The sequence below is a fragment of the Neoarius graeffei genome, chromosome 6, assembly GCF_027579695.1.
Source record: "Neoarius graeffei isolate fNeoGra1 chromosome 6, fNeoGra1.pri, whole genome shotgun sequence".
NCBI classification, from domain to species: domain Eukaryota; kingdom Metazoa; phylum Chordata; class Actinopteri; order Siluriformes; family Ariidae; genus Neoarius; species Neoarius graeffei.
The window spans coordinates 12850027-12871949 of record NC_083574.1 but is presented as its reverse complement, the minus strand read 5'-3'; the positions used below and the strand labels follow the sequence as shown (position 1 = coordinate 12871949).

The 21923-nt window shown below is 44.8% G+C and overlaps 1 protein-coding gene across 2 annotated transcripts in view; it reads right to left on the bottom strand.

The window, feature by feature from the left end:
- The window catches only part of zgc:158464 (uncharacterized protein LOC791139 homolog), a 437335-nt gene that overhangs the window by 15615 nt on the left and 399797 nt on the right, over window positions 1-21923 (bottom strand). For both annotated transcript variants that reach the window (XM_060923332.1, XM_060923334.1), the window contains one exon: window positions 20946-21065. In XM_060923332.1, coding sequence (XP_060779315.1) covers window positions 20946-21065 — 120 coding nt within the window. The remainder of the gene's footprint in view (window positions 1-20945; window positions 21066-21923) is intronic.

Genomic DNA, 21923 nt, shown 5'->3' with positions numbered 1-21923 from the left:
TTTTGGCGTTTCCCAAATCGCTGCGTTTTTTTTGTTCGTGGAGAAAGACGCACGTTGGCCGTAAGTTTGTCTTGCAACCTGAAAAAAACGTAAGCGCCCGTAGAGTTTGTTTCACATGACAAAGAACCTCTGCGGCCGGTCTACGGCTCGAAAATCAGCACGTCACACGCGCACCCTCCGTGCGTTTCTTGCGTTTTTTGCACGTAGACCGGCCATAGGAGCGCGTACGGCCGGTTGTGACCGAGGCTTAAAATGAAGGAGCGTGACCGTCTGTGTCGAGAAGAACTGTGGCTGGTTCTGAAAGATGCTCATTTCCTTAAAAGTGCACTCATCGTACCAGAGACGCCCTCAAATTAACAGCCGTGTGGAAACAGGTCAGAATTTTTTTTTTTTTTTTTAAATCTTGGGTATAGAAATGTCCTTCACTGGAAAAGAAAAGGCGTTTTGTGCGTTAAGGCCAATTTATGCTGACAACGCAGTCCTCGCAGATGGCGTCTGCGTAGCCCCCCCACCTTCGCAGACGCTCTGCGCGCACCTCCCAAAAATTGTGACCACCGCAGAAGCCTCGCAGACAGTGTCGCAGACCAGAGGGCTCTGATTGGTCCACTCTACATCCGCTGTACACGCACTCCCGCTTCCCTACTTTCCCGGTTTGGTTTGTTTTCACGACCGCCATTTTTAAAAACACGAGCGAAGATGGAGCAGCACGAAGAGCGGTTGATCGAGGAAGTGAGGAAGTACGTACATCTATACGACTCCAGTTCTAGTCATTATAAGTAACCGGAGGATAAACACTCCACTAACCACACCCACCAACTACTCCTAGCGATTTCACGCCCCCTTGCGTTGTGGCGGTGAATAACATCGCGCACGCCTATTACTCCCCGCTCAACGATAAATTACAACTGTCTGCGAAAAGCTATCTGCGAAAGCCTTGTTGCAAGAGCATGCAGAGGCCCTCAGAGTATGCTCAGTCGAACGAGACAAATTTGTGAAAACGTTCATGGAATCCACATACCTTTTTGAATACATCATTCAAATTTTGCGGAATAAAACTTGTATTGCTCAACATTCCGCCTGTTCAGTTTCATTTGCCTGGACTATGCAGTTTCTGGGATATTTACATGTCAAATTATTATTATTATTATTATTATTTTTTGGAAACACCCTGTATCTGTTCAACCACTCGAGTAGTGGATTCAATTTGTAGCAGTTGACTTTATTCTGTATAAAAAAAAAAACAATGGCCGTAAGATGAAATAAAACGTGAACCACTGCACAAGGCCTCATCGTAATGCACGGCACATGTTGATGGCTTCGAGGTGACATTAATATTTCAGCAGACTCCGATATGAAGCATTTACACCTAAAGGTCCCTGTACATGTAATGCCTCTTGGTGTCGGGTCCTGCTCTTTCTCGAGTCTGCTGAGTATATACACACGATCTGCTATTACAACGCTCTGAAGTCGGTCTTCCCATGAAATATAAATAAACTCCATCCATTTATTCCGATCCCTCCCTCTGGTTCGCTTCATTAGCCAGCCATCGTTAACTGGGGCTTCGTCATCGTGAAACGGAACGAGAGTCCGTTTCGACAAGCCCCAGCTCTCCATAAGGCTCTTAAACTTGTCCAGTGGAATGAAAACCCAGGAGAAGACAGACTGCACTTACAGCGATTAATCTCTCCATCGTGGCAGAAAGAGGAAGGGCTTAAGGAATGAACTCTAAAACCTCACATTACATCGTTATGGAGACTTTTTTTTTCTTTCTTAGCGGCAGACTCGTATCAGATCCCCTGAAGGCAGCGAGTGGCCGGGTGCCAACTTATCTCGTCGAAGCGGCGCAAATGAAGCGAAAACGCAATTTATCAGGGTGGCCAAGACAGGAGATATGCCAGCGATCGTTCCCGACGAAACTGCTGGCGTTATCGTTGTCCTTTAATCGCGTTCGGCGATTTCTGACCCAGGATTCATTTCGATAAGGGGTCTCCGCAGTACATAGCGTCGACTCATAGCTCGCTAAATGGGTGACTCGCAATCGCATTGAATATACAGTTGTGATCAAATATTCAACCCCCCCCAACCTCAAGACATTATAGCGATGAAAGATGACAAACCTTTCAATCCGTCATTTTGACGACAGAAGTTCACTTGACTTTGAAGTTCAAATGAAAATGTAAATCTTAACACGTGCGCTATTATTCAACCCCCAGCTTCAGTACTTTGTCGAGCATCCTTTAGCCTTTAGAACCTCTAACAAGCGTTTTCGGTAAGTGCCGACAAGCTTCTTGGACCTCTCGATTGCCTGTTCTTCGCACGCAAAAGCCTCTAGCTCGGTGACTGTTTCCATGCGGCAACTGCCTTCTTTAAATCCCGCCAAAGATTTTCGATCGGATTTAAATCCGGTGACCGAGAAGGCCGTTCCAGGATCTTTTTCTCGACCGAGCTTCGGTTGACTTGGAGGCGTGCTTGGGATCGTTGTCTTGCTGGAAAGTCCACTGACCAAGGTTTAATTTGTCAACGGAAGGCATCGCGTTCCTCTTTAAAATGGCCTGGTCTTTCCAGGAATCCACGACACCAGGTACACTGTGGAGATCGCAGGTTCCCGCCGCAGAAAAACGGCCCTGCGTCGTCAATGACCCATCTCTGCGCTTGACCGCGGGGACGGTATTCTTCCAGTCCTAAGCCTGGCCTTTCGCACGCCAGACGTACTGCCGGTCCGCATGTCCAAACGGTTCCGGTTCGGTTTCTTCGGTCCATAGAACCGTTTCCCGAAACTCTGTAGCGTTATCCAAATTCCTCCTGACGTATTGTAGTCGACTTTTGACGTTCTTCGCGGTCGAGAGCGGAGCGTGTCTTGGAGTCCAGCCACGAAATCCTCATTCGTTCGGCGCGTGTCTTATGGTTGCCGGCGCCGAAGTGCTCGTACCAGCCTTCATCGTGTCATCCGGTAGGTGTCTCGTGCTCACGTGAGGGTTTTTCTCAGTCGTCCTGACTAACCGGCTAAGGGACCTCGATGAAATTTTGGGCTTTCTTCCACAGCCAGGCAGGTTCGCAGCTGTTCCATAAGTTTTACGCTTCCTTATAACGCTCCCAACGGTGTCTCTTGGAACGTGAAAATTTTTTTTGGAAATCTTATACCCGAGGCCCTTTAGGTGCGATGAAACGATCTCCTCTCTCAGCTTTTGCGGAAGCTCCTTTGCCTTTCCCGTGATTACAACTGACCTTGAATGCTTTAACAGGTGGGGTTTAAATACACATCACGGTTGAAGCAAACGAAGGATCGTTGGAGAGTTCCCAAAGGCGTAATTATGTTTCTTTAGGCCATAAAAACTGTCAAAGCTTTAAAAACGTTATAATATAGGGCTTGAATAATTGTGACATGGCCATCTTGACAAAATATACTGTTACACACACATGCTACGGTACATCATGCATTTTCTGTGTCGATGTTGTGTTTCGCTCAACTCGTAAAGAAGTCGTCTGAAGCGGAGTCTTGCTCTTTGATAAATCTTTGGGAGGGTTGAATATTTCTGATTGCAATTGTAAGAACGGAATAAAACGTTAAAACGGGGGCACGCCGTTATAGGAAAATCAACAATCAGTTACTGTTACCACCGTAGAGCCGATTTTCCCATATCGGCATGTCGGAGTGTTTTAATCTTCTTACACCGGAGCAACTTGACGACAATTTTAGTTACAAATTTTGTTTCGGTGCAGACATTGAAGACTCCTTCATAAATGAAGATCTCCTTATAAAAAACCTCACCGTATCAATTACAGGTTTTAAATCTGTTTATATGACGCATCCACCATGCAAGTCGATTGGGCGGGGTGTCAATTGGGCGGGGTGTCACCATTGGGGCGACGCCCGTCTCTCCCGATGCTGGGCTTTGATTTTTCTGGTTTGTCCAAGTGGCTAAGGGAGCTTGGATTTTATGAACGGAATCCATTTTGAGCACGAACGGACTCGGGAGACGTGTTGTCCGGCACTGTACGCTGCTCATGTGATTCCTGTCTTTCCACTAACCGCTGCATTTTTGGACTTGAAACAAGGTTAATCGTATCTAATTGTTTAGTCACTTGGCAGATTTTATTTAAAGTCACTAAGCGCATGGGCGGCACGGTGGTGTAGTGGTTAGCGCTGTCGCCTCACAGCAAGAAGGTCCGGGTTCGAGTCCCGTGGCCGGCGAGGGCCTTTCTGTGTGGAGTTTGCATGTTCTCCCCGTGTCCGCGTGGGTTTCCTCCGGGTGCTCCGGTTTCCCCCACAGTCCAAAGACATGCAGGTTAGGTTAACTGGTGACTCTAAATTGACCGTAGGTGTGAATGTGAGTGTGAATGGTTGTCTGTGTCTATGTGTCAGCCCTGTGATGACCTGGCGACTTGTCCAGGGTGTACCCCGCCTTTCGCCCGTAGTCAGCTGGGATAGGCTCCAGCTTGCCTGTGACCCTGTAGAAGGATAAAGCGGCTAGAGATAATGAGATGAGATGAGACTAAGCGCATGTAGCCAAGAGAATCAAAGAGTGACCAGTGCTGAAGTACTAGCATAAACAAATGGCCTAACAAATACCATCCGTTATGTGGAACGATTAGGGGAGTTAAGAAGTCGAAGAAGCTCGGACAAATACGCGGACGAGGAATTATTTCCTCGCCCGGGACGGAGTCCACCAGGGGGTGAGGTATTTGTTTTTGGTGGGGTTTCTTTTAGTTAGCAAAGTTACGGGGGAAAACTAGCCTGGGCCCGCCCATCCTAAGTGTGACGCAACACGAGGGCCTGTTGCGAGCTTAGTCTGGCCAGGCAAGCTATTTCCAGCTCTTCCAAGCTCCCGAAAAATCGGGAACCAATCAACTTTGAGCATCTCCAACGGCCCTGGGTAGAGGCGTGTTCAAGGCACTGACGTAGTAGAACTGCGACCGGAAGCCATAGATTGTTTACAGAATCTATGCCGGAAGCGCTTCATTCACTAGAAACATTACGAACATGGAGCAAGTTCTCATTGAAAACGCAGCAAAGAGCAGCCCTGGAGGTATTTATTGAAAGGAAGGACGTTTTCGCCTTGCTCCCGACTGGCTTCGGTAAGAGTTTAATCTACCAGTTAGCCCCGTCGCGTCGCATACGTCAGAGGAAAGAGTGATGTGATTGGTTTAAGCTTCGTCACAGCCTTTTCTGGCTTCGACCAGTAGCAAACTGAGGCATTTCAGGGAGGCGGGTCAACCACGGGCTCTGGGAAACGGTTGGGCTTAATATCTTGGCCAGACCAATAGCTCGTAGAGCTTTGTCACGTTAGCCAGACTAGGGGAAAACGGCTGGACCAATCTTAATTAAACTTTCAGGCTAGATGGGCGTTGGTCTCAAATAGAACCTCCAACACTTTGAGGGTCACCGAAAAGGTCAAAAAATGTTTTTGGGGCAAACGGTGTCCCGAATGTATCCCAAATCGCTCGCTACATAGTGGACTATATAGTCGGGGTGCCATTTCGTAGTGCTGCCAGAACATGTATCGTGAGTATGACTACAACATATACGGTAGTGCACTCAAAGTATCTCACGATGTGTCACGAAAAGTAGTGCTGTGGCAAAGAAGTTGTATCATTTAATCAATGAGCTCACTGTGTAGTACGGTAATTCCATATATAGTAAGTAGGGTGTAGTGAACGAGAGCAATTTAGGACGCAGCGTCTGTAACCAATCAGCACTTGTCCTGATCAAGTTCGATCACCTGTTCTATTTCTTGGTCAGCTTTGGAACTAATTGGAAATCAAAACAAAATAAACCCCGCTATCGCTTTGTAGTATCAGCAAATAATCGGCAGATAAAAAGGTAAACGAAATTGGCCTCGCGGTTCGCCAAGGCTGCTGATTCGATATCAAGTGGTGTTTTATTTTAAGAATTTATCTTTTGATCAGGGCGGCACGGTGGTGTAGTGGTTAGCGCTGTCGCCTCACGGCAAGAAGGTCCGGGTTCGAGCCCTGTGGACGACGAGGGCCTTTCTGTGTGGAGTTTGCATGTTCTCCCCGTGTCCGCGTGGGTTTCCTCCGGGTGCTCCGGTTTCCCCCACAGTCCAAAGACATGCAGGTTAGGTTAACTGGTGACTCTAAATTGACCGTAGGTGTGAATGGTTGTCTGTGTCTGTGTGTCAGCCTTGTGATGACCTGGCGACTTGTCCAGGGTGTACCCCGCCTTTCGCCCGTAGTCAGCTGGGATAGGCTCCAGCTTGCCTGCGACCCTGTAGAACAGGATAAAGCGGCTAGAGATAATGAGATGAGATGAGATCTTTTGATCATGACTGCTTTTGTCCTGAAGTCAGGGGGTGTGGGGCGTATTTATTTATTTAAGCAGGGCTCCTGTACGGGCCAAAGGCCTGTGTCAGTGGAGCCCCATAGGCATAGTGTGGCTACATAAACCCATGGAGTTGTTTTCTGATGGTTCCGGTCCTGTGCATGCATGCCACCACCACAGGAAACCCAACAGCTGAGGAGTGAGTAACAAGTGTAATTTTATCATACATATCATATCATATGCTTATTTACAGGTATGAATTTTTTTTCTTTCTTTCAGCTAACCAGTTCCCTTGTCTCTTGGATGAACCAAAGCCCAAAGATTCCAGCCTGTAGAAATTGTATAAAAATACAGCCAGATGGCTGATCACCGGAGTTAATTCTGTCTTGACATACTGTATTACGTGCGTTTAATCATTTTGAAAACCGTATAATAAGGACCTGAGACCCTTGTGCAAAACATGCATGCTTCTTAAAAAAAAAAAAATTGCTCTTCTACAAACAAGTCTAGAAAACTCTTTCATGGTCTTTCTAGTTTCTTAATATTACTATGTTGATAATGCCGACGCTCTGTCTCTCATCTCTCATTATCTCTAGCCGCTTTATCCTGTTCTACAGGGTCGCAGGCAAGCTGGAGCCTATCCCAGCTGACTACGGGCGAAAGGCGGGGTACACCCTGGACAAGTCGCCAGGTCATCACAGGGCTGACACATAGACACAGACAACCATTCACACTCACATTCACACCTACGCTCAATTTAGAGTCACCAGTTAACCTAACCTGCATGTCTTTGGACTGTGGGGGAAACCGGAGCACCCGGAGGAAACCCACGCGGACACGGGGAGAACATGCAAACTCCGCACAGAAAGGCCCTCGCCGGCCCCGGGGCTCGAACCCGGACCTTCTTGCTCTGAGGTGACAGCGCTAACCACTACACCACCGTGCCGCCCAATGCTGATGCTGATTTTTTTTTAAACAAACCTGTCTTTTCAAAGTCAAAGCTCGAATCCCTGGTGCAACCTGTGCTGCATTTGAACGAGGAGCACGTTCCTGGGAGTTTTTATCCTGGGTTTTTGTACTGGCCAGCGTATTCATTGTATGTTGTGGAATTCTTGTCTCAGCAATGGTGGTAAATGAAAGTGTGACTTTTCATGGAAAACACAAAATTGTCTGGGTGACCCCAAACTTTTTGAACAGTAGTGTATAACGGTAAAGAAATAAAACTAGAGATGACGTATAAGAAAATTCTACAACCCAGAAACGGATGGGAGCGCCACTTTTTTAGTCAGTGCCTAAATCTATACGTTAGCTTTTTGGTAATGTATTCGTCGCTATTGGCGACCTTGAAAGAACAGACTACGCTTGAGATTGAATCCGTTGTTATAACATTAACCCATTGACGCCGGATGCTGCGTCGCGCAACATTGCCCCTAGCGCCGGTTGTTGCAACATTGCCCCAAATGCTGGTTGCTGCATAACGCAGCATTGTTGATTTGTCATTATTTTCAAGACGCATGCCAGATTTATTTATTTTTTTTATAAAAATGTGTTAGTGTTAACGCTGAATGAGCATGATCCAATAAAAGCAGAGAATTTTATCTTTTAAATGCAACTTATTTCATGCCTTTATGTGCTTCAGAGGCTGAGATATTGAATTTTTCATAGGCGTTTTCAATTAATTATTTTTATTTCAGAAAACCCTCAGGCAGATGGGGACCTTTTCTAAAAACTGGCTTAGGCATTTGCAGACGTTTTTTTTTGCAGGCGTTTCAGGCGTCAATGGGTTAAGCGCTACTGGGCGAGGTTTGTTTTGCCTGGCAACACTCGTTGAAGCATGGTACATTTGTTTCCAAAGTTTGACAGCATCTGCGTTAAAATGGCTAGCCTATGCTTCTCTCCGAGCTTTTTCTTGAGCCGATAGGTATCCAGCCTGTATAGTATTTGGCGGATGCTCTGGTCCAAAGCGACCTGGAATAAATGCTACATTAGTAAACCGGTACAATAATACAATCTCTCTACTCTGACATGGCCTACCGTCCAGATGACGGCTGCTACATGACTGCAGGATTCCCCCCATCCCCCCCACCCTTTAAGCAATCGCGCTAGCCGGCAATTTTATTACTGTGTAAATAATCGTACGCCTCTGTGCTTTTGTATGAAACGGAGCTTTAGCTGGCAACGCCGGATGGCACGGTGAATTGTGTTCACAGATAATGTTCTCTGGAAATATTCCTGAGCCCATTTTGTGATTTCCAATACAGAAGCATGCCTGTATGTGATGCAGTGCCGTCTAAGGGCCCGAAGATCACGGGCACCCGGTATGGTTTTCCGGCCTTGACCCTTACGCACAGAGATTCTTCCAGATTCTCTGAATCTTTTGATGATATTATGCACTGTAGATGATGATATGTTCAAACTCTTTGCAATTTTACACTGTCGAACTCCTTTCTGATATTGCTCCACTATTTGTCAGCGCAGAATTAGGGGGATTGGTGATCCTCTTCCCATCTTTACTTCTGAGAGCCGCTGCCACTCCAAGATGCTCTTTTTATACCCAGTCATGTTAATGACCTATTGCCAATTGACCTAATGAGTTGCAATTTGGTCCTCCAGCTGTTCCTTTTTTGTACCTTTAACTTTTCCAGCCTCTTATTGCCCCTGTCCCAACTTTTTTGAGACGTGTTGCTGTCATGAAATTTCAAATGAGCCAATATTTGGCATGAAATTTCAAAATGTCTCACTTTCGACATTTGATATGTTGTCTATGTTCTATTGTGAATACAATATCAGTTTTTGAGATTTGTAAATTATTGCATTCCGTTTTTATTTACAATTTGTACTTTGTCCCAACTTTTTTGGAATCGGGGTTGTATAACGATATCGACGATTTTTATGAAAACTAAGCCGTATAAAACAAAAGACCAGCGGCAGGATATGCCGTTTTTCTCTACTGCGTTACTCACGACATTTATGACAAAAGAAAATGGTGCGCGCTGACAAACCGTCGCTAAAGAGTTGACTCGGTGTCTGTAGCTTGACGGAAAATGCACTCCGACTCATGAAACCGTGATGCTCTAAAGGCGACCGGAGAACTGCTTTTATACACGTTGCTCCTTCCTTGTATAATACACGTTTTAAGCTCCGTTTATATCCCCTCGTTTCGTTTCCACACCGATGCCAAGCTCGGGAGCGTCCCCTTTACGTCTAACGTACTTCAATGAATAAAGAGCTTTAGAAAGAAATTGATTTGTGTATTCGTACGTGCAAAGGGACGATGTGATATCCATCCTGTGTGAATAAAACATCCCCTTCTTTAACGGGGGATAAAATGAGACTCCGTGCGTGACGCTAAAAGCCCTCGCAAGGCGCGTCACAAGTCGATGCCTTCGAAGTGACGTTAATATTTCATCAGGATCGGTAATAAAGCCTTTACGCCAGAAGGTACCATGTATGTGTAATATGCATTCGTGTAAGGGATTTCCTCCAAAGCGAGGACGCAGACGAATTAGGAAAGAAATAAACTTCTCGGTCACCTGCGTCCGATAATCCTCGTCCCTCTGCTGATGCGCTTCGTTAGCTGGCCGTCGTTAGTCTAGATGAGGGCACGTTTCAGCGACTCTGAGCTTCCGTAAGGCCTCGACAGAGCCCAAGTTTCTTTTACAAACTCTTTTCGTGTGTGTCGCGTCTGTAGATGCGTACTAAACGTTACTACGACCGGAACGTGAAAGGACCGGGGTAAAGAGTTTTAAAAACAGACTTTGCCCAGTTCTGTTTATTTTTCAAACTCTTAGGGTGTTCACACGGCACATATTTGCATCGATGCTGCACCGATGTATTTTGTTGCGATATATCTTACACCGGTGTAAATTTTGCGCAGCGTTCACACGTCACAACCCTGCTTACTAGAGAGAAGCGTGTTAGCACCGGTGCAGCCCCACTTGCGTTCACACGGCAGTTTCTGCGACCGTGTTATAGTAGCAAAAACTTTATTACTATCATTTCCTTTGATAGTAATAAAGTTTTGATATTTCCTTTTATTACTATCATTTCCTATCATTATTACTATCATTTGCGATAGTAATAATGCGGAAATGAAATATGCGCATGCGTGAAAATGTACTTCTTTTTCCCGGTTGTCATGGCATCACCAAGCGCCGGGAAAACAACGTGGATGAAGACACCAGTGTTGCCAGATACTGCTGACGTTTTCCAGCCCAAAATATGTTCAAATCCGCCAAAATGCACTTAAAACCGCCCAATCTGGCAACACTGGAAGACACGCAGTTCTGTTGTTGTTGATATTCGCCATTTTGGAAGCAGGATGCAAATTATGCAATACCCGTATGTAATCAACTCTCCTCACGCGTAGCGAGTCTACCCCGTAGCGTTCAGACGTCCCATTTTATATCGGTGCTGCCCCGCAAACTAGCATTTACTCCGGAGTAAATTTCTTAAACCACCTCCCGAGCAGGGTTAGATTTGCACCGGTTTAAGCAGCTTTCAGGGGCGACACCGGTATAACTTTGTACCGTGTGAACGCTCTACCGGGGCAGCCCCGGTGCTACACCGGAGTAAAAGTTGCCGTGTGAACACCCCTTCTCTCTTCGTGCTTATTTTCATTACGTTGCGTCTGTGTATCTATAGCAAGAGTAAACACGACATTAAAGCAGGGTCAGACTCAGGACGGCATCGTGACGCTCCTTGATGTTCATCCTAGTCTTTAATTTTATGCCATGTACACACGTAGCCAGGTATTTTTAAAACCGAACATTCCCCCCCCCTCCGTTTATAAAAATGTTTTATCCACACCACCTCGTCTTCGAAAAAAAACCCTTCCACACATAACCGAACATCTGCGTTTTCAATCACATTCATAAGCATTCCAAACCTGTAGATGGCATTATTTCCCCAAATCCTACCCCCTAATCACATCGCCTGTGCTCTTGGAGCTCCTAAAATTAAACATGTAAATAGCACCTGCACAATAATTAACGCTTTCAAGGCACTACTCCGATCCATTACTCTTTAGCTAGCCGCACACTACGCCGATTTTCAGCGTACCGAGCCAACTGAAGTCGCGAGTCAGGCGTAAAGACTAGTTTTCGATGGTACCGACTCATCTCACAGCCGATTCGAAAAACTAATCGGGAGCCAGACTGATCGGCGAGAGTCGCTAGCAATAGCCAATCATATCTTTCGCATATAACACGTGACATCATTAAACAATTCCTAGCGCGAGAAATACGTGTTGGTAGCACCTAATGCAGGTATATACTGTAATTCCATAGGCTGAAGCTTTATCCATAGACACAGTGGGCTGGAAAGCCACTCTGCTCAAGTTGTGTGGCTGAATTCCAAATCGCTTTAACTCCCCTATATAAGTGCACTATTTAAGGTTGGGAATAATAGCTCATGCAGCCTAGATAGTGCGCTACATATTCCGTGTTGTGTCATTTGTAATTCAGCCTGTAGCATCTTCAAGTGTTGGATTTAACAGTAACTATATCCAATAGCCAATCACAAAGCTATTAAGTTGTCACGTGTTGCTTCAATCGCGACTGCACTCGTAAACAGTCGGGGGATATGTGCGTGCCCTGTCGGGAGTCGGCTCTGAAATGGGTCGGTTCGGTACCGCGTGGATCGCCGTGGTGTGTGGCTAGCTTAAGTCCATGCTTAATCTGGCTTCTGCAGTAAACAAAGGTCGCACGTTTGACGTCAGGGCAGATTTGTCGTCATTTTTTTGGCGCAGATTGTGACGTTCTAAAACGCAAACCTCCGGTTATCTCTGTCTACACGAAAAGGCATACACGGAGTTTTCAAAAATCTTCACTTTGCCCGGAGTTTTTTTAAATATTCGTTTTTGATGTGTTTTCATGTGGATGACAGGCCAAAACGTAGAAAAATATCTTCGATTTAGCAGATACCCGGCTACGTGTGGACGGGGTCTTAGTCCGACAGAAATAGCAGCTCTGATCTCCAGTCTTTGCTCGTGTCTTGTGTTTTTAGATAACGGTGTACACATATTCTAGCACGAGACCACTATAAAATACTGATCCTTGAAAAGAGCTAAACTTCTTCTAAAAAAAAAAATAATTATATAAGCTTATTGATATTTATGTGGTAGTAAACGAGACCGTCAGTGACAGCGTAGCTCGCTCCGGCCCCGTCTAAAGGCCTCTGCATGCTCGTGCGACAAGGCTTTCGCAGATAGCTTTTCGCAGACAGTTGTAATTTATCGTTGAGCGGGGAGTAATAGGCGTGCGCGATGTTATTCACCGGCACAACGCAAGGGGGCGCGAAGTCGCTAGGAGTAGTTGGTGGGTGTGGTTAGTGGAGTGTTTATCCTCCGGTTACTTATAATGACTAGAACTGGAGTCGTATAGATGTCTGTACTTCCTCGATCAACCGCTCTTCGTGCTGCTCCATCTTCGCTCGTGTTTTTAAAAATGCCGGTCGTGAAAACAAACCAAACCGGGAAAGTAGGGAAGCGGAAGTGCGTGTACAGCGGATGTAGAGTGGACCAATCAGAGCCCTCTTGTCTGCGGCGCTGTCTGCGAGGCTTCTGCGGTGGTCACAATTTTTGGGAGGTGCGCGCAGAGCATCTGCGAAGGTGGGGGGGCTACGCAGACACTGTCTGCGACGCTATCTGCGAGGTGGGTGTGGTTAGTGGAGTGTTTATCCTCCGGTTACTTATAATTATGCTTATAATGACTAGAACTGGAGTCGTATAGATGTACGTACTTCCTCACTTCCTTGATCAACCGCTCTTCGTGCTGCTCCGTCTTCGCTCGTGTTTTTAAAAATGGCGGTCGTGAAAACAAACCAAACCGGGAAAGTAAGGAAGCGGAAGTGCGTGTACAGCGGATGTAGAGTGGACCAATCAGAGCCCTCTTGTCTGCGACGCTGTCTGCGGTGGTCACAATTTTTGGGAGGTGCGCGTAGGGTGCGCTCAGAGCGTCTGCGAAGGGGGGAAGGCTTCGCAGACACTATCTGTGAGGCCATCTGCGAGGACTGGGTTGTCAGTATAAATTGGCCTTAACCCAGAAGGAACGATCTAAAGTGGGCCACCTTGCGCAATCAATGTTGCAAGCTATATACACCCGAGCGCTACCAACCTGTTTGCAAGAAAGAATCCAAAACGGCGAGGAATTGACCGAGAAAAAGCGATTCTTGTTGAACTGCTCGTTAAGGCTTAATTAGTCCATAACTTCATTAATAAATGCAATTAAGCAAATCTGGGTAGAAGTTATATTCACCCTAGGTACCCCTACCTTCATGCCAGAAAGAATTAAAATCGGTGAAGAATTGAGGGAGAAGAAGCGATTTGTGTGGAAACTGCTCGTTAGGGCTTAATTACTCTGTATCTGCGTTATTAATTTCAATTATGCAAATTTGTGTAAAAGCTTACATGCACCCCAGGCAGACCTACCTTCCTGCCAAAAAGAATGAACATCTGTGAAGAACTGACAGAGAAAAAGCGATTTTCGTGACACGTAGACGACGCCGGATGGCTGGTGCGTGATGGCGTAAGCTCGTCGGCCGGATGAGCTAACGAGCGCTGTCGGTCAAAGGAATACTCCAGAGGCGTTCGACTTCATCTCGATTCTCTACGGCTGGAGCACGTATGTGATTGTATCGTGTGACTTTTAACATGTTTACGTCCATTTCCGTGCGGGAAGCCATGGCCTAACGATTAGAGAAGCAGCTTTGGGACTGAAAGGTCGCTGGTTCGATTACCTGGACCAGCAGGAATGGATGAGGTGCCCTTGAGCGAGGCGTCTAACCCCCCCGACGGCTCCCCAGGCTGCTCCGTTGTACCGTACATCGCTCTGGATAAGAGCACCTGCTAAATGCCTGTAATGTAATGTCGTATAATGCATCACCTGTTAATATAAGCCTGATGTTTATACAAAACATTTCCGTAGACGTCTTGGTGCATTTCAAGTAACTTGATGTACAGCGAGTCAGCAGTTATCGTGAAATAAACCCCTTCTGGGTGATTTCAAGGCTCTTCTGCTTCTTTTCGGGGTCCTGGATCGCTCTGTCAGGGTTGATTTCGCCATGACTGGCTTGCTGTACTTATCCTGGGTGCTTATTAAAGAACAAATTTAAAAAATAAGTCCGTTATACTGTATTTCTACAGTTGGAAGTGCGTTCATAGCAACGTAAACTCTCGAGCCTTCTTACTTCAGGCTAAACCGAACATTAAAATTAATACAACCCCAATTCCAAAAAAGTTGGGACAAAGTACAAATTGTAAATAAAAACGGAATGCAATAATTTACAAATCTCAAAAACTGATATTGTATTCACAATAGAACATAGACAACATATCAAATGTCGAAAGTGAGACATTTTGAAATTTCATGCCAAATATTGGCTCATTTGAAACTTCATGACAGCAACACATCTCAAAAAAGTTGGGACAGGGGCAATAAGAGGCTGGAAAAGTTAAAGGTACAAAAAAGGAACAGCTGGAGGACCAAATTGCAACTCATTAGGTCAATTGGCAATAGGTCATTAACATGACTGGGTATAAAAAGAGCATCTTGGAGTGGCAGCGGCTCTCAGAAGTAAAGATGGGAAGAGGATCACCAATCCCCCTAATTCTGCGCCGACAAATAGTGAAGCAATATCAGAAAGGAGTTCGACAGTGTAAAATTGCAAAGAGTTTGAACATATCATCATCTACAGTGCATAATATCATCAAAAGGTTCAGAGAATCTGGAAGAATCTCTGTGCGTAAGGGTCAAGGCCGGAAAACCATACTGGGTGCCCGTGATCTTCGGGTCCTTAGACGGCACTGCATCACATACAGGCATGCTTCTGTATTGGAAATCACAAAATGAGCTCAGGAATATTTCCAGAGAACATTATCTGTGAACACAATTCACCGTTGCCAGCTAAAACTCTATAGTTCAAAGAAGCAGCCGTATCTAAACACGATCCAGAAGCGCAAACGTCTTCTCTGGGCCAAGGCTCATTTAAAATGGACTGTGGCAAAGTGGAAAACTGTTCTGTGGTCAGACGAATCAAAATGTGAAGTTCTTTATGGAAATCAGGGACGCCGTGTCATTCGGACTAAAGAGGAGAAGGACGACCCAAGTTGTTATCAGCGCTCCGTTCAGAAGCCTGCATCTCTGATGGTATGGGGTTGCATTAGTGCGTGTGGCATGGGCAGCTTACACATCTGGAAAGACACCATCAATGCTGAAAGGTATATCCAGGTTCTAGAGCAACATATGCTCCCATCCAGATGACGTCTCTTTCAGGGAAGACCTTGCATTTTCCAACATGACAATGCCAAACCACATCCTGCATCAATTACAGCATCATGGCTGCGTAGAAGAAGGGTCCGGGTACTGAACTGGCCAGCCTGCAGTCCAGATCTTTCACCCATAGAAAACATTTGGCGCATCATAAAACGGAAGATACGACAAAAAAGACCTAAGACAGTCGAGCAACTAGAATCCTACATTAGACAAGAATGGGTTAACATTCCTATCCCTAAACTTGAGCAACTTGTCTCCTCAGTCCCCAGACGTTTACAGACTGTTGTAAAGAGAAAAGGGGATGTCTCACAGTGGGAAACATGGCCTTGTCCCAACTTATTTGAGATGTGTTGTTGTCATGAAATTTAAAATCACCTAATTTTTCTCTTTAAATGATACATTTTCTCAGTTTAAACATTTGATATGTCATCTATGTTCTATTCTGAATAAAATATGGAATTTTGAAACTTCCACATCATTGCATTCCATTTTTTTTTTAACAATTTGTACTTTGTCCCAACTTTTTTGGAATCGGGGTTGTATTAGAAAACTCTCCTGCCTTATCTGTATCATCAGGAAACGAAAAGCGCAAGGTTGGCCGGACGCATACCGCTCTGACGATGGTACTCGAAACGGACACGGGCCTCCGAGTGACCGCCTCGAGTCGACTATGGCCGACGGGCAAAGATATCTCTGCAATTCACCAGAGTTTAATGACTATAATAATAATAACGACTATTATAAAACTCTTCCGTGATGTTTTCTGACGGCGTAACGTTTAGGGTGTCGCGAACGAGCCGACTGTGTCGATTTGATTATTAAAGCAACAAAACTTTTCTTGTGCAGATTGACATGATTGGATGCGATCCTCCGGAATCTCTGATCAGTACCGTGTCCATAGAAAAGGTCGGTTATTCAGAAATAAGACTATAGAATGCTGAAGTCGGCCAATCGGAATAGAGTATTCGACAAAGCCGTGCAATAAACACGGTCAAAGGTTTATTTAAAACATCGCTGTAATTTCGTTGCAATATTTGTTATATACGGGTAGTTGCTGAATACTGCCATTAAGCACGTGTATTTTTGTTGTATTCATTTTAAAGGATGTGCATTAGTATGACAGCCTTCACCACTTCCTTCACTCCATCTCTCCCCCTCCATCTCTGTCTGGTGAGTGAATTAAAGATGACTCTCTTAAAAGTAACCACTTCTGTCTGTGCTCGTGGAGACGGCTTAAAGTAACCAGGGGGCTGTCAGCTTCCTTTACAAGCCTGGTGCAAGCGGGGCCCAGAGACTGACAGTTAGAGAAAGCGGAGACTGCAAGCAAAAAAAAAAGCCCCAATTTATAAGAATGTTAGCAATAAATAATAGGAACAAGAGATAAAGATGGCATTTCGTTAAAACCCGTGTAAAAGGTGGTGAGACGTTTCTACAAAAAAAAAAAAAAGTGCTGAGGGTAGGGAAAACTACGGAGCAAAGTCAAACCACAAATAATTACAGCTGAACTGTTTAAAACGAAAAGTTCGGCCAAAAATAAAAGCCCAACGTCCTTTCCCCCAAACGTGGTCAATCAGCCAAGACACGTTCGGTTTTGCCCTCAAGTTATGAGGCTTACGTTGCTGACAAGTAAAGGAAGTTTATCGCCTCCGGTTCAGCATTGTGCGAATAGAAGGTTGAAATAATCACACCGCCTCCTCAAACTTGAACGCTAATTGGCTACAAAAATGCAGTGTGTGTGCGCGCGCAAACCTTCACATAAGTAGTCAATCCAAACACGAATATATCTTTCTAACGAGACCCCTCAATGACGGCGGAGCTCACTCCGGCCCCGTCTGGTCCGGAAAGAACGATCTAAAGTGGGCAAATGTTGCAAGCTATAGATAGAAGCGATATCCACCCTAGGAGTACCGACCTATTTGCCAGAAAGAATCCAAAACGGTGACGAATTGATTGAGAAGTGGTGATTTTTGTTGAACTGCTCATTAAGGCTTAATTAGTTCTTCTCATCTCATTATCTCTAGCCGCTTTATCCTGTTCTACAGGGTCGCAGGCAAGCTGGAGCCTATCCCAGCTGACTACGGGCGAAAGGCGGGGTACACCCTGGACAAGTCGCCAGGTCATCACAGGGCCGACACATAGACACAGACAACCATTCACACTCACATTCACACCTACGGTCAATTTAGAGTCACCAGTTAACCTAACCTGCATGTCTTTGGACTGTGGGGGAAACCGGAGCACCCAGAGGAAACCCACGCGGACACGGGGAGAACATGCAAACTCCGCACAGAAAGGCCCTCGCCGACCACGGGGCTCGAACCCGGACCTTCTTGCTGTGAGGCGACAGCGCTAACCACTACACCACCGTGCCGCCTAATTAGTTCATAAATTCATTACTTATAATTAAGTAAATCTGGGTAGAATTTTTATACACCCTAGGGCAGACCTGGGCATTTTCCGGCCCGCGGGCCACATCCGCCCCTTTGGTTCATTCTGACCGGCCCGCGTAAGGTTAATTAGAAATTACAAAATAAACGTATTTTCTAATTTGACCTCATGCATGACTGAATACGCATTGCTTTTATTTTGAAGTTGTGTTCAACAAAAACGCAATGCGCGCGACATGAAATCCCACGAAACCTAATCCCGCGATAACTACTTCCGTAATTTGTCCAGACCAACCACAAACTTGTACGTCATCCTTCAAACGGTCCAGCCAATCACATCGTGTGACGTCACCAGCAGGCGCCGGAGCCCGAGCCGATCTGTAGATCTGATTCCTACACCGAATCGACTGATGATCATCTGTCAGCTGTGCTTCGGATCTCCACCTCAGACATTCAACCTGACTCTGATGCATTCGTTAAAGACCAACAGAGACGAGATTTCTCTCACCGAACAAATAAAAAACACCAAATGAGGTGATTAGACTACAAATGTGGGCATCATTATTACAACCCCGATTCCAAAAAAGTTGGGACAAAGTACAAATTGTACATAAAAACGGAATGCAATAATTTACAAATCTCAAAAACTGATATTGTATTCACAATAGAACATAGACAACATATCAAATGTCGAAAGTGAGACCTTTTGAAATTTCATGCCAAATATTGGCTCATTTGAAATTTCATGACAGCAACACATCTCAAAAAAGTTGGGACAGGGGCAATAAGAGGCTGGAAAAGTTAAAGGTACAAAAAAGGAACAGCTGGAGGACCAAATTGCAACTCATTAGGTCAATTGGCAATAGGTCATTAACATGACTGGGGATAAAAAGAGCATCTTGGAGTGGCAGCGGCCCTCAGAAGTAAAGATGGGAAGAGGATCACCAATCCCCCTAATTCTGCGCCGACAAATAGTGGAGCAATATCAGAAAGGAGTTCGACAGTGTAAAGATGCAAAGAGTTTGAACATATCATCATCTACAGTGCATAATATCATCAAAAGATTCAGAGAATCTGGAAGAATCTCTGTGTGTAAGGGTCAAGGCCGGAAAACCATACTGGGTGCCCGTGATCTTTGGGCCCTTAGACGGCACTGCATCACATACAGGCATGCTTCTGTATTGGAAATCACAAAATGGGCTCAGGAATATTTCCAGAGAACATTATCTGTGAACACAATTCACCGTGCCATCTGCCGTTGCCAGCTAAAACTCTATAGTTCAAAGAAGCAGCCGTATCTAAACATGATCCAGAAGCGCAGACGTCTTCTCTGGGCCAAGGCTCATTTAAAATGGACTGTGGCAAAGTGGAAAACTGTTCTGTGGTCAGACGAATCAAAATGTGAAGTTCTTTATGGAAATCAGGGACGCCGTGTCATTCGGACTAAAGAGGAGAAGGACGACCCAAGTTGTTATCAGCGCTCAGTTCAGAAGCCTGCATCTCTGATGGTATGGGGTTGCATTAGTGCGTGTGGCTTGGGCAGCTTACACATCTGGAAAGACACCATCAATGCTGAAAGGTATATCCAGGTTCTAGAGCAACATATGCTCCCATCCAGACGACGTCTCTTTCAGGGAAGACCTTGCATTTTCCAACATGACAATGCCAAACCACGTACTGCATCAATTACAGCATCATGGCTGCGTAGAAGAAGGGTCCGGGTACTGAACTGGCCAGCCTGCAGTCCAGATCTTTCACCCATAGAAAACATTTGGCGCATCATAAAACGGAAGATACGACAAAAAAGACCTAAGACAGTTGAGCAACTAGAATCCTACATTAGACAAGAATGGGTTAACATTCCTATCCCTAAACTTGAGCAACTTGTCTCCTCAGTCCCCAGACGTTTACAGACTGTTGTAAAGAGAAAAGGGGATGTCTCACAGTGGGAAACATGGCCTTGTCCCAACTTTTTTGAGATGTGTTGTTGTCATGAAATTTAAAATCACCTAATTTTTCTCTTTAAATGATACAATTTCTCAGTTTAAACATTTGATGTCATCTATGTTCTATTCTGAATAAAATATGGAATTTTGAAACTTCCACATCATTGCATTCCGTTTTTATTTACAATTTGTACTTTGTCCCAACTTTTTTGGAATCGGGGTTGTATAATATGATGTATCTTGCTTGATATTTGGAGTAGAAAGACGATATTGTGATGTCTTTATTGTGTTTTGGGGTGAATGTGACTGAAAAAAAAATGGTACAAACGTTCACATTTTGTTAACCATTGTTTTGGGAAATTTGATTGAATAAATGACATTTTTTGTAAGGCAACCTCGTTTTCCCCCCATACTCTTACCAGTCTTAGCAGCTTGTAAAAACAATGATATTTACTGCTTTATATAAAGAAATACAATTAATATTATGCAGAATTTAGTTCAGCCTTTTGGTCCGGCCCTCCACAAGATTTTCTGTTTCTCATGTGGCCCCATGGAAAAAATAATTGCCCAGCCCTGCCCTAGGGTACCCCTACCTTCATGGCAGAAAGAATGAAAATCGGTGACGAAGCTATTTGTGTAGAAACCGCTAGTTAGGGCTTAATTACTCCATATTTTCATTAATTGCAATTATGCAAATTTGGGTAGAAGCTATATGCACCTCAGGCAGACCTACGTTCCTGCCAAAAAGAATAAAACGGTGAAGAATTGAGAGAGAAGGAGTGATTTTCGTGAAACGTGGACGATGGACCTGTTGGCCGGATGAGCCAACGATAATAGAATAATCATGCTACAGGAACGGAGTATTGTTATAAAACGTTAATTTGTGCTTAAAGTACCGTGTGTTAAATCGTACGCTACCCTATGGTACGATATCCGTTTAAAACATCCGATATCCACATAAACTGGACTTCTGGAACAAAGCGTTCAGGATTTCAGAGCCGGACGCTGCCGAGCGTGGAAGGGAAGAGTAAAGTGCAGTATTTCAGGGCTGTGCGCTTACTTGAGAGAGAGGGAGAAGTCGTTCTTGCTGGTCTCGCTGTTTCTGACTAGGTAACTGGCCTCTTTACACAACCTCAGCAACGACTCGGCGTCCGTTCGACTGATTGCTCCGTGATACCAGCTGAGAGAAGAGGACGAGAAAGAAAAAGGGGAGAGAGAACCAAAATGAGAACGTGCACCTGTGGATACATTTTATAACACGTTAGATCCTATTTGTATTTTACACACCGTTATGATTACGTAAGAAATCGTATCGGACTTCATATCGACGGGTACCGCGTTATAACGATTGCAACCTCAAATTGGACAAAGTTGGGATGGTATGAAAAATGCAAATCTAAAACCGAGCAGTGTTTGCTAGCTGGACTTTGATTTGTGTTTCGTTGCAGACCCAAGATATTTCATGTTTTGTTGGTCAACTTCGTTTGTTAATCCGTTCCTGCATTTCAAGGCTGTAACACGGTCCAAACCAAGTTGACACGGGACCAATTTAGGCCTGTTAATGAGGTAAAACAATGACACGAGGCTTTCAAGACCTTGGTCTGATATTTTCCCGTTAAGTAGTCATTGAACGTGCTTTCCAATGAAGGTACCGCGCCTTAAAATTGATACCTGATGGGTGCGCAAGTTCCAACAGAATAACTAGAACCGAACCAAGGGAACTCGCACACCTGTATGCCGACATAATAATGCACTTTTATTGCATATTAAAACAAACAAAAAGCGTTACCCAAGTGAAAAGTGCAAACGTTTCGGTCACAATCGGACCATCCTCAGTGCAAACAATTAAAAATAAAGACACACCCATATATAGACAAGGCCACGTACATGGAAAACAGGTAATAGGCCTGATGAATGATGATTTTGACTTGACTTGTTTTCTATGAATAGTTTGTACACTTAGTCTTATGTTTATTGTCTGATGGGTTTTTTTCTGCGTTTATTTTCTATTTATTTATTTAATTATTTTTTCTTTTTT